The sequence below is a fragment of the Camponotus floridanus genome, unplaced genomic scaffold (assembly GCF_003227725.1).
Source record: "Camponotus floridanus strain SB8 unplaced genomic scaffold, Cflo_v7.5 scaffold87, whole genome shotgun sequence".
NCBI lineage: Eukaryota > Metazoa > Arthropoda > Insecta > Hymenoptera > Formicidae > Camponotus > Camponotus floridanus.
This window is the reverse complement of record NW_020229857.1, coordinates 1-13,896: the sequence shown is the minus strand read 5'-3', so window position 1 is coordinate 13,896 and position 13,896 is coordinate 1. Positions and strand designations below refer to the sequence as shown.

Sequence of the window (13,896 nt, the reverse complement as noted above, 5' to 3'; positions counted from 1 at the left end):
TGCTGTGATTCATTTAACGTAATAGGATTAATTTGACGAATGTGCAGCTATTGAAGTTACATGATATTTGTGGACACATTTTTAAAGTAATCATGAGTGTCTTATCTCATCTCGATTACATGAAATTAAAATATAAAATATTTATGTATTCCACATTAACGTTATTCATTACAAGTACTATATTACTTTTTCTTATATCTCAATCATATTTCATCGATGAAGCTTTTCATATATCGTAGACAATATGATACTGTGTGTGGAATTTTACAAAGGTAATTACAAAGGCGTTTTTTTCAATAGAAATATCTGAAAAAAATGCATCCGTCTTTTTTAATCTTACTCTTTCTAAATAAAAATTAGAATAATAAATTTGCAAAATAATTTGCTTTAATATATTTTTATTGCAAACATATGAAGTAAAGTGCTCAAGGTGCATCACTATGAAAACATCGATAGAATAAAAAATAGATCGCATACCAAAAAATTAAAATATTTACATTACATATTTGATATTTCTGCAAATATTTCCATTATTTTGAGAATGATTTGTTTCATGATATATTGCAATAATTAAAGTATGATTTCTGATATAATCTGCCATGAGAAAAGCCAGCTTTAATTCTTTATTTTGTTCAATATTTTTAATAATATAATAATTAAATTAAAGTTCTATGAAAATATGCTTGAAATACTAAATAAAAAAGATTGTTTCTTATGTACAACCTTATACAGTTTAAGTAAACAAAAAATATTGTTAATAATATACATATATAAATTGATAATTAAAAAAACAATTAATTAATTAATCACACAATCCACGTTTTTTTTAGCTTTATGTCTAACATATATATATATATATTATATATATTTTTATAAATAAAAAATGTTTCTTTCTAATATAAATTAAATAAAAAGTATATATGCCTTTAAATACTTTATATTCACACCTGTTGCAATAAACCAATAAAGAATGCTTTTACATTCCTCCTTGTACTTTGGCATACATATCCTTTATCCAATTATCTCGCAACACGCTTTTATGGCATGATGACAAACAAGCCCATTATCCTTCATGAATTTTCTTTACAAATATTTTTATATTCTCAAACTGTGTAAAGAAATCATGTAACACTGAAAAATACAAAGTGATATTAAAAGAGAAGAAATAAATTTTATATTATATAGTATTGACAAGTATTTTCTTACCAGTGTGTTCCTTATATGTAGGAATATACATTAATCTTTGACCAACCCTATTTTTAATCGTCTTTAGGGATGCTTTGGCTTTTGATAACGCAAATCCAGCCAATCCATTTCCATTTCCAGTTACTATAAATGAATTGATTCTAGTCTTACGTGCTAAATTACTGGTCATACAAGTTATCATTTTGTTTTCCAAAATCCAGGTTTCAAAACTTTCAAATGTATCTGCAGAAAACAAAGATATTAATTATATAAGATTCTAATATTTAGAACTGAAACATCAAAAAAAAAAATTGAAAATAGACATCGTATCACATGATTTTTGTATGTTGTAATTTAACCATTATAATCCAATAATAGCATAAATATTAACCTTTTCCAATAAGATCTGATTCAATGCTTCTGCCATCCATTGTAACACTCCTCCAACCACATTCCAATGGCGATAATTTTATTTGCATTGGTCTGGTCTGACTTTGTGGTAATTCCATAAGTTTTTGCTTTCTTTCAAGATTTACAAGCAGTTTTAGCTGTTGAATTAATTCTTTTCCTCTAAACACAGAAGTGTTCAGACCAGGAAATTGTATCGGAATTTTTCCCATGCCAATAATTTGCTCCTTATTTAGGTCTCTCTTTTCACTACTCTTCTTGCTCTACCTCTGCGTCTTCCTGCATTACTGATACTTGTCACACCCTTTCATAATTCATCTTCAGGTCCTATAGAACAAAAGCACAGTGAAATACAAACTATTTTCTACTGTAAATATAAACTATTATCAAAATGCTATATCCATAAAAGTTCTACTTACTATTCGCAAAGAACATAGAGTTTCTCACATTATTTAATAAAGTGACTATTTTTAATAAATGTGAATGACTGACAAGCAATAAATTAAACAATATTAAACAATAATATATACCTGAAAAAAATTTCATAATTTTATTAGAATTAAATTGATAAATTAATTTTAAATACATATTATATGTTAATTACATATAATGATTTAGAGACAATGATATATTTCATTTGCGTTACCATTGTTTACAGATTGAACATTTTTATCAAATTATTTACAACTCTACAAATATGTAGCATACGACAAGCCATTTTTAAAATCTATAAAACAAACAACAAAATTGTTCATAGTTTTCACTCTGTTTTGTCATAGTCTGCTTTTAGGCGATCTCTGAAAGCAATGCATCCTATAAACAAAAAAATATAAACATGAACTACGTAGTCAAATCTACGAATGTTTTCAATGGGTAACATAATTTCGGAGTATATTCCATGCCTCGTACACGAAATGTCGATAACATAAGTAACGCAAAACTTTGTATATATTAAATAAATTTGTAATATAAATAAGTTTTGTGATCTCTCTCTCTCTCTCTATCTATTTATCTATCTATCTATCTATCTATCTATCAAGTATAATTATTAAAATATATTACCCGATATTATATTATATTATATATTAATCACTCATTATCTATCACCACCATCGCCATTATTATATGTAATTTAATATATACTACCGTTTAATTAAAAAAATATTTGCCTCAATTAATTTCAATCAGAAAGAAGAATAAGAAACATCATAGATCACTTGGGTAATTCCTAAAGGCAATACGCCCTCTGAAATAAAAACGTGGACATGAACTACGAAGCTAATTCATGAATGTTTTCAGTAGGTAACATTATTTTGGATTTTTCCGTCAGTAACACAAGTATCGATAATGCAAAACGCTAAATTTTTAATACAAATCTAAAGTTTTGGGTGGTCTTTCTCTCCCTGTATTAATAATATAATTAATTATTAATATATTCCTTGATAAATATATTAATCACACATCATCCATCATCACCATCGTCACCGCCATTTTTACGTGATCTTTATCACAACGGTTCATCATTGAAAATAAATTATAACACAAAAAATATTCTAGTTTATTTTTAAATATTATTTTTAAATATTAAATAATATAAGTATTAAAATTAAAATAAAAAATTGGCTCAAATAATAATAATTAAAAATTAACTAAACAATTGATAACTAAGAGCCAATAAAAAGCGCGATAACTGGAGCACAAGAAAAATCTTTTCTCTTTTAATTATTATTATATTTCAAATTATTAGTATATTTCAAATTACTCGTCACAATACATACAATAAATACGAACGTTTCGGATTATCTTTTAATCTACCTTCAACGTGACATTAATATTATTACACATTCGAAAATATTAGACAATGACATATGAAAAATTATATAAATCAGATGCAGATAGCATTTGTAATATCTGCATGCCGATTATGAAACGATTTATATAATTTCATATTTATTCATATTTATTCATATTTATATAATTTTATATGTTATTGTCTAATATTTTTTAATGAGTAATATAATGATACGCCGTTAAATTTCTTTTCTAGATGCGATCGCGATCAACACCGAAAATTATTTATTATAACTATATGATTAATTAACTTTTATAAATAACACATAATTAATATCTATATACAAATCGCGACAAAAATTCTCTATCGCATTTAATCGTAATTTATTCATTTAATCAACTAAGAATTATAGTAACAGAAATCTAAAATAATAAATTATTATTTCGATATGAAATCGATTTTTACGAGCAGAAATTATTTCTTTAGTATTTATAGATATTTATAGAGTCAAATACAATATATCTGCGATGCTTTATTTTTCAATCATTGAAATATTTTGAATTGTGAGAACGCACAATAAAATAATTGAATCATGAATCTAAACATAATGAAAGACTCCATATATCAATCTTTTAATAAATAATCCTATAATTAAAAAATCTATGTAATCTAAAATACTGTTATATACTTAAATATATTCCATATATACATATATGTATATATTAAAATACGTAAAATATTTCGATGACGAACAAACAATAACCGACCTTGGTGCCGTAATAGCGCGCTAATGTTTATATGCTATAGTCTTGAAAAATGTTTCGATAAAAAAATAATAATAACACGGTCTTTCGGACTAACTTTTTCGGTTCTATTATTATTCGCGCGTCGACACTCAAAGAGTAAAGTAGTGGTATACAAGACGCTCCGTTAAATCCTTTTCTAGACGCGATCGCGATCAATATCGAAAAATTATTTGCTGTATTTATTATATTATATTATAATATAAAATATAATATAATATAATACAATATATTTCGATATGACGAACGAACAATAACACGGCGTTCGATCTTGACGTAAACAATAGCGCGCTAGTCATACGTCTTAGTATCATTCACAAAGCGACACTCAAGCAGTAAAGATCGTAGTGCGAAATATGTCGTATATTCTTATATGTTTATATGCCATAGTCTTGAAAAATGTTTCGGTACAAAAATAATAATAACACGGTCTTTTGGATTAATTTGTTCGGTTCTATTATCATTCGCGCGATGACACTCAAAGAGTAAAGTAGTAGTATAAGACGCTCCGTTAAATTCTTTTCTAGACGCGATCGCGATCAATATCGAAAAATTATTTGCTGTATTAAAATATGTAAAATATAATATAATATATATAATATAATATAATATAATAAAAATACGTATTGTTTACGCCAAGATTGATATTATTATCTGTTTGTCATCGAAATATCCTACGTACGTTAACATATTTATATTACCTTATATTGTAATATAAAATATAATACAATATATTTCGATATGACGAACGAACAATAACACGGCATTCGATCTTGACGTAAACAAGCGCGCTAGTCGTACAACGTATGGCCTTCGTATCATTCATAAAGCGACACTCGAGCAATAAAGATCGTAGTGCGAAATACGTCGTATATTCTTAAATTAATTATTAATTAAACGATTATTGTATCGTGACTTTCAATTATATTAAACTTTCGACTATAATCGTATTAATATACATGTATTGCATATATATATATATCAATAATGAAAACAACAAATTCATTACGCATAATAATTAGTTTTACAAAATGAATTATTTTGAGTTTTATAAAGAAGATTTATAATTATATATCTATTAATTATATATTATATTATATATAAAATTATATATAATATAACCCTCCCACGGGGTACACCTTGTCGCGGTGGGAGGGCTTAGTACTTGGATGGTGCCTTGAAGTTTATTTTAAATTTTTTAATTTAGAATAAATCTCAAGGAGCCTGAAGAGGAAGCTAAGTACCCTTTCGCGTCGTCGGTGCCGTCAACGTGTCGCGGATGGCGGCGTCTCGTTACCGCGTTTTCGCGTTTAGCTTTTTCGCGTCATCGCGTCATCGCGTTTTCGCGTTGGACTTTCTCGCAATCCCAATTTCATTTATATGTCATCGAGTTGTCATCTTCCGACGTCAATTAACTGGGATGTTCATTGAGTCGTTGCTGCAACGATCTTTGTCTCACGCCTGGTGCAACGCGGCATTTAGGTGATGCCGGCGCGCATGCGGATGCCAGTACTGTGTATGTGGGCGCGCGATTTTGAGCTTTTGCTCAAAAGTCCGGCTGATTGAGGTCACGCTCTGCTTCTGGCTCCAGTTCGGTACGGATCGGTTAGGATTCGATCGATTGCTTGGAATCGTCGTTAATGGATCCCTTCTCTTGTTCCGTCTGAGATAGGATATTAGGCGCGGACAAGAGTCGAGTGAACTCCATTCGCGTTGATTCCATCAATCGATAGTTTTCTTCCGTTTCGGACTTAACTCTTGTTCGGAGGTAAGATGCGTTGAATTCCCGACCTGTTGACTCGAAGATGACTCTTGTAAAAGTGAAACGGGATTTTCGCTCGTACCGAAACCGGGAGTGCCGTTTAAAGTATATATATATTAAATATATACATCGCGCGACAAAACAGAAAATTTTTAATCGTATCGAATAGTGCGGGAGTGCCGTTCAGTATCGCGCGTAAAAGTGCGAAAATAGCGATATAAAAATATCGCACGTGAGTGCGGGAGTGCCGCTAAAAGTATCGCGCGATTAAGACTGAGAGGAGGAGGAGGCCTAGGAGAGGCATCGAGCTTCGGCAGAGCAACCGTCTGGTAAATAGTTTATTTATTTGCAATTATATATATATATATATATATATATATATATAAATTAAATATTGAATATATTTATTATAATTTAAATTAAGCAATTAATCGTAATTTGATTTTTTTATTCATATGATTTAAATACGAATTTTAAAGAAAAAGATTTTTATATAAAATTTATAATCTTGTAAAGGTTTTATAAAGTTATTCAAGAATTATTAGTAATATTTTATTTTATTAATCTGCTATTATTATATGCGTCGGATATAAAATTCAATGCATACAATAATTTTTAAAATATTAATTATTTTGAACATTATTACAATTTAGATCTTCTATTTGTATGTTATAGATCGACGCAACAACCCAGATGATCTGAGAGGAGGAGCAGGCCTAGGAGAGGCATCCTGCACCAGCGGAACAACCTGATGGTGAATATTATTATTTATATTAATTGTATATAAATGAATTAATTAATTTATTAATTTGATTTATGTGAATGATTTAAACAAGAAAAAATTGGGAAAATTTTTGTAATATTTCTTTCTATATAATTCTTTCTAAAGGTTCTACTTGAAAAAATTAATTAATTATAAAATTATTTTATATTTATATATCTATTTATAATTGCGCACATCGGACATAAAATTCAATGAATCCAATAATAAATTTCTTAAAATATTAATTATTTTAAACATTGATGTAATTTGCATTTTATATTTGTATGTTACAGACAACGTAGCTTCAATATCAATTCCGCTGTTGCGCATCAGTGCCGGTAAGTGACAACCTTTTATTTTGAAGCAAAGGATTTATAAATGCATGAAGAAATCCATTGCTTCTAACTCTCCGTTGGCGGGACAATACGCGAGTAAAAATTAAAGTGAAAAAGTAAAGGAAAAATATTTTTAATAAAGATAGATGATATTTTTATTGCAATTGTATGATGGACATACATGAAATATTCTAAAATTCTATTATATATCGTCTCTATAAAAAACAATTTTATAAAAATATAGGTTTTTAATCGATAAATATTTAATCTATAAAATAGAGATATTTCTAACCAATCTGCCAACCGAGAGTTAAAATGCATGCTTTTTATCTTTTATGCATGATAATTTATAACTTGTAATTTTTGACGACTGAATAACGTGCGTTAAAGAAACGATCATAATATCGCATGATCGTTATTGAAACAAATTAGTCGTCAGAATGAATGGCCAGAAGTGGAGATAACTGGCCTGAAAAATACATGGTCAATATTGGCCAAAAGATGTGTTGCGCGGTTAAGGCTCTTTAAATTTTATCGCGAATTTCCGATTAGGGCTCCCCAAATTGCACCTTATCGCGAATTTTTGCTGGTGTAAGCCAGCAAGTAAGGCGGCTAGGGTTGTTAGGACTGCTAGGACTGTTAGGGATGTTAGGGCTGTTAGGTTTGTTAGGGCTATTAGGGAATATAAAAATTAAATTTATTTTCAGAGAAAAAAAACATAAATATTATTAAAAAAAAAAATATATATATATATATATATATATATATATATATATATATTGCGTCGTCGACTTTTCGTCGTCGGTGCCGTCAACGTGTCGCGGACGGCGGCGTCTCGTTACCGCGTTTTCGCGTTTAGCTTTTTCGCGTCATCGCGTTATCGCGTTTTCGCGTTGGACTTTTTCGCAATCCCACTTTCACAAGTGAAACGGGATTTTCGCTCGTACCGAAACCGGGAGTGCCGTTTAAAGTATATATATATTAAATATATACATCGCGCGACAAAACAGAAAATTTTTAATCGGAATAGTGCGGGAGTGCCGTTCAGTATCGCGCGTAAAAGTGCGAAAATAGCGATATAAAAATATCGCTCGTGAGTGCGGGAGTGCCGTTAAGTATCGCGCGTCTAACTGAGAGGAGGAGGAGGCCTAGGAGAGGCATCAGGCTCCGGCAGAGCAACCTTCTGGTAAGCAATTTATTTATTTGTAATTATATATTAAATATTAAATATATTTATTATAATTTAAATCAAACAATTAATCGCAACAATTAATTTGATTTGTTTATTTATATGATTTAAATAAGAGAGAAAAAGATTTTTAAATAAAAGCTATAATCTCTTGTAAAGATATAAGCTTTTATAAAAATTATTAATAATGTTTTTCTTTAATTTATAGAATTATTTTATGAATCTACTTATTATTATATGGATTGAATATAAGATACACAATACATACAATAATAATTCTTTGAAATATTAATTATTTTGGACGTTATTATAATTTGGATTTTCTATGTGTATGTTATAGATGTAACCAACCCAGATGATCTGAGAGGAGGAGCAGGCCTAGGAAGGCATCTTGCACCAGCGGAACAACCTGATGGTGTGTATTATTATTTATATTAATTTTATATAAATTAATTAATTAATTAATTTGATTTATATAAATGATTTAAACATGAAAAAATTGGACAAATTTTTATAATAATTCTTTCTATAAAAGTTTCTACTTAAAAAAATTAATTACTTATAAAATTATTTCATATTTATACATCTATTTATAATTGCGTACATCGGATATAAAATTCAATGAGTCCAATAATAATTTCTTAAAATATTAATTATTTTGAACATTGATATAATTTGCATTTTATATTTGTATGTTACAGACAACATAGCTTCAATATCAATTCCGCTGTTGCGCATCAGTGCCGGTAAGTGACAACTTTTTATTTTGAAGCAAAGGATTTGTAAATGCATGAAGAAATCCGTTGCTTCTAACTCTTGATTGGCGGGACAATACGTGTAAAAATTAAAGTAAAAGAAAAAATATTTGTAAAATAACAATAGATATAGACATACATGAAATATTTATTTCCATTATATATATATGGCCCTTTACAAAACGATTTTAAAAATAGATTTTTAATTTCTAAATATTTAATCTAAAAAATAAAAATATTTATAAGCAACCCGCCGACCGAGAGTTAAAATGCATGCTAATTATATTTTATGCATGATAATTTATTTTGCGATTTCTGACGACTGAATGACGCACGTTAAAATACGATCATAATATCGTACGATCGTAAACAAATAGTCGTCAAAATGAATATAGCCAGAAGCAGAGATAACTGGCTTGGAAAATACATCAATATTGGCAATATTGGCCAAAAGATGTGTTGCGCCGCTAAGGCTTCCTTTTATCGCGAATTTCCGGTTAGGGCTTCCTAAATTTTTCATTATCGCGGATTCCTAATTAGGGTTCCCCAAATTTCACTTGATCGTGAATTTCTGCTGGCGTAAGCCAGCAAGTAGGGTGGCTAGGGCTGTTAGGTCTTTGTTAGGTCTGTTAGGGCTGTTAGGACTGTTAGGTTTGTTAAGCCTATTAGGTTTGTTAGGGCTATTAAAGCATATAAAAATTAAATTTATTTTCAAGAAAAAAAACATAAAATATGTTATTTTTAGGGTCTGTATTAGGCTTGTTAGGGCTATTAGGTCTGTTAGGATTGTTAAGATTGTTAGGGCTATTAGGGCATATAAAAATTAAATATATATATAATTTATTTCATATAAAATTAAATAAATTATATATAAAGAATTGAAATTAATTATAAAAAAACTATAAATAAAAATAAAAAAATTAATGTATGGAAAATGTAAAAAATGTAACTTAAATACATAATGTACATTTAAGTTGCATTTTATTATACGTATAACATGTACTAAATTTAATATTTTATTTTTTGTAAATTGTATTAATATTTTATTTTATCTACTAAAAATTGTATTTTTTTTTAAATTATAAATTTTAAATTCAAAGTGAATGTTATTAGTATCTAATATGATAATATTTATTTGATAAAATATTGAGAGACAAAAGTAATTCAATTTAAATAATTTTTTTTCTAACTTATTTGAAATCATATACATTGATTATCATTGAATAATCATTTTAAATAATAAAAATTTTGCAATTTTCTTATGTTGAGAATATTGATACTAATAGCATTAATTATTAAATTGTAATTAACATTATAATTATATCTATAAATTGTAATTATATTATTTTTTATTTTTCATAATTTTCTTTGCAATTGTATAGAAATTATAATCTAATTGTAATAATGTAAAAGAAATCTATTGTACATTACACGAAATTAGGTGAATACGTACAATAACAAAATTTGTTTAATTAACACATTTGATATATTTTATTTGAATATTTTTATTGCAAAATTATTCAAATATTTGGATAGCTTATTTTTATACTAAAAGATTATTAATAAATTCGAGAAACTTTCGTAATCGCGCAAATACCGTAAAAAAAATTTTTTTTACATAATATAAAGGTTATTAAATAAAAGTGAATCAAGAAAAACACGATGTTAACCCAATAATTAGATATTAGCTTTTTACGTAAAATTTGTCGTTCTTTTAATATTATAGAAACACAAGTATATTCGAAAATAAAATATTGCGAAATATTAAAATTATCAATCATGCGGAAATTAAAATCTGTAAAACAAAATAATTTTCTTTGATTATCGTTTTTAATTTAATGTATTTCGAGAATTTCGCATCGCGTTAAATATTTATAGATTACGATTTATTGATTTACGATTTTATAATAAATTATATTGCAAACAATTGCGTTCTTTTCACGTTTTTGGATGTGATCGCTGTCTCGACGACGAAGCCTTATCGCTGTCCCTCATGTCAGGCGGACGCTAGCAAATGCGCGGTTTGTACTGCGGAGAATCGAAACGATTTTCATTGCGGAAAGTTATTTCTCGCCGGTTTTTGTGAGATCTATCCGCAACGCTTAGTTCGGTGCTCATTGAAAATTGGAAAGTTTCATTACAGAGTAGGAATTAAACCCAGGTTTTCGTGGCGGTTCTGGAAACAATGTTTTGGCAGTGATTTAACGACATCACCGTACATTGTTTGAAATCGAATTACAAAATTCATTATATTTTGAGAGAAGATATATTTTCTCTTTTTGTTAAAAATGTTCTTCATTAATATCTCCTATTAATATCACTATTATTTTAATAATGAAAATAATAATTCAAAAATGGATATAATAGATGATAAAATTCCTTTTTCAAATATAAATTTAATTTAATAAGTTTTCGCGCAAACTTTTTTGTGCAAAATTTTTATTATTTGAAAAATTATGGTTACAAACAAGTATATTTTATTAATTAATTTTGAATTAATTTTATTTTTGGTCTCTTTTAAGAAACCACTTGCAGGATTACTGGATGCTCCACTATTTATGTATATTATAATTAAGTTTATTTTAGATAAGAGTGTACATATAATAAAATACATGTGCGTAAATTGTGACATATTTGAAAAAACTTTTTTTAATATTATTCTTAATAATATATTAGGAATGCATGATATAATATAAAATGTGTGATTAATTAAAAAATTCGAGACAAATCGAATGGGTACTCTGATATCAGTAAGATGATCTGCAAATTATTGTTACGTGCTAAGTTTAACTGTTAAATGCAACAGAAAAATTAATTTCTTGATAATCATTTGATGTTGCTAAATATTCAATTAATTTTTTTTTAAATCTTGCTGTTATTAGATTTGATTTGTCTCGAGGCAAATTTGGTACCCTAAAATTATTATTATTCACATATTTAATCAAGCAACGCTAAAAGCGCATGTATTTCATTTTTTTTAAATATATTGATTCTAACATGTATATAAAAACTATTATATCCAGTCATTATTTAGTAAAAAAAAGATATTTCTTAAAATGGAAGAACATTTTTTTTACGCGAATTTTAATTTCATTTATTGAAAATGATAAGAAGGGTAACAGTCGTTAATTCGCTGCCGAAATCACTGTTATCAGGAGCAATTAGGAAGATCGGGGTTCGTTCTTCCTGTAAAGGGATTTCTGATGTTTAATGAATCACTTAACTATCCTTGTGGATCGATTTCGCAAGATCCGAAATAGAAGAAATAAGACAAATTGAAGTCGTTTCCCACTTTTAGGATCGTTCTTCTCTCTGTCAGATATTAACCAGCGTGTCACTCGGCAGAGGGATTTTGATCTGGTTTAATCGTTGGGCAGTTATTCTTCATTGAACGTGGGATAATGCGATATTTTAAGGAAGAATATTAAAGTTTAGCCTGTTTGCAATTGTCCGCGGAACAAGATATATTTTTATTTTTAATCCAAATTTACATGAAATTGTATATTTGAAAAGAAATCGAGTATTACATTCTGATTACGCGTTTGATTTTTACGTCATATATTATAATATTTGCAAATTATATGAAAATGCGCCTCTAATGTTGCAATTTTTTATTATCGCATAAAACGATAATAATTATATTTGGCGCACGTTGTATTCCGATTATAGAAATTATATGTATTGTGGTTAAATATTTTATTATAATTTATTCATCACATATATATTCGAAATTTAAATCGCGATTTTTTCTTTTAATTTAATCAAAGCTCAATTTATCTTTCCGCGCATAACATTTCTTTTAGAAAAATCTTATAAAAATGCATTAAAATTACTTTTCTTAATTGAAAGGACACAAGCGATAAATTTATTAATGATTTTTTTAGTCGCGATAGATTATCAGCTACGTAATCTAAATTTTCTAAAAATTTCTAATCAATTTTATTTGTACGTATTGCGGATATTTTCGTGTAATATAGTAAAGTAATCTATGTATATATTCTACATAACAATTTTTATGTATTAATATAATATATTTTATTGTTATGTATTAACTATTATTTTACGAAAGTTATGTATATTTTATTATTAAATTTTATGTATTTTATATATTATAATATAATATATATATTTGTTGTGTGTGTTATATGTATATATTTTATTATTTTTTTATACATTATATATTTCAATTTGATTTATTATTTTATAATTAATTTCTAATTTATATTTTTAACTCTATTGTATTTAGAGTTAAAATAAAATATTATATATCAAGTTATACTATTATGAAATGATGAACAAAAATATGTGTAAAAGTATAACAAAAGGATGAACAAAATAGTGTAAAAGATATTTGTAACAAAGAAAATAAATCTTGAATAAATGTCGAAAAATGGAATAATCTCTTTTTCGAAAAATTTTTTATTCTCCTTTTTTTTCTTTCTATATACATAGTATTATTGTAAGTCCAAGAATGTGTGTGTGTGCTCTCAACATCATTATCCGTATTATTGAAATATTTGAATAAATTCGAATACATAATTTATTTGATGTTGATAACCAATTTAAAAATTGTACTATAATTATAATATATATTTTGTAATATATTTTTTATATGACTGCAAGCTATGTAATTATGCATTATAATATTTATAATTATATAATATATATATAATATATGTATATTTTATACATTTTTGTATTATATTTTCTATTTGGAAAATTTGAAAAACCTACATTATATTAAAAGAAAATAAAATAAAAAAATTGTACCTCTTCGATGGTATCTCCACCTTAACGAAGGCATTTGCCGGGTGAGGAGGTTTGAGTATCTAATGATCCGGAGAGCTATGCCGGCGGTAACTTAGGCCAGTATTCATATATAATCTGTTCTTATGTTTAAAATT

The 13,896-nt window shown here is 27.2% G+C and overlaps 1 protein-coding gene and 1 long non-coding RNA gene across 4 annotated transcripts; one reads left to right on the top strand and one right to left on the bottom strand.

The window, feature by feature from the left end:
- Nucleotides 1-294: 294 nt before the first annotated feature.
- Nucleotides 295-2,261, bottom strand: LOC112639749 (28S ribosomal protein S5, mitochondrial-like). 3 transcript variants are annotated; one of them, XM_025414687.1, is made up of 5 exons: nt 2,240-2,261; nt 1,577-1,920; nt 1,207-1,428; nt 948-1,131; nt 295-306 (listed from the first exon to the last, which is right to left on the bottom strand). In XM_025414687.1, exons 2-4 carry the CDS (start codon nt 1,803-1,805, stop codon nt 1,064-1,066), a joined length of 519 nt encoding a protein of 172 aa, XP_025270472.1. In that variant the 5' UTR covers nt 1,806-1,920; nt 2,240-2,261; the 3' UTR covers nt 295-306; nt 948-1,063. The 3 variants fall into 3 exon arrangements, with proteins under 3 accessions (XP_025270472.1, XP_025270471.1, XP_025270470.1); XM_025414686.1 differs by lacking the exon at nt 2,240-2,261 and adding an exon at nt 2,124-2,151; XM_025414685.1 differs by lacking the exon at nt 2,240-2,261 and adding an exon at nt 2,013-2,134.
- Nucleotides 2,262-8,578: 6,317 nt separating this feature from the next.
- Nucleotides 8,579-9,087, top strand: LOC112639750. The gene is made up of 2 exons (XR_003123654.1): nt 8,579-8,652; nt 8,939-9,087. It is a non-coding gene; the product is annotated as an uncharacterized LOC112639750 (long non-coding RNA).
- Nucleotides 9,088-13,896: the final 4,809 nt, after the last annotated feature.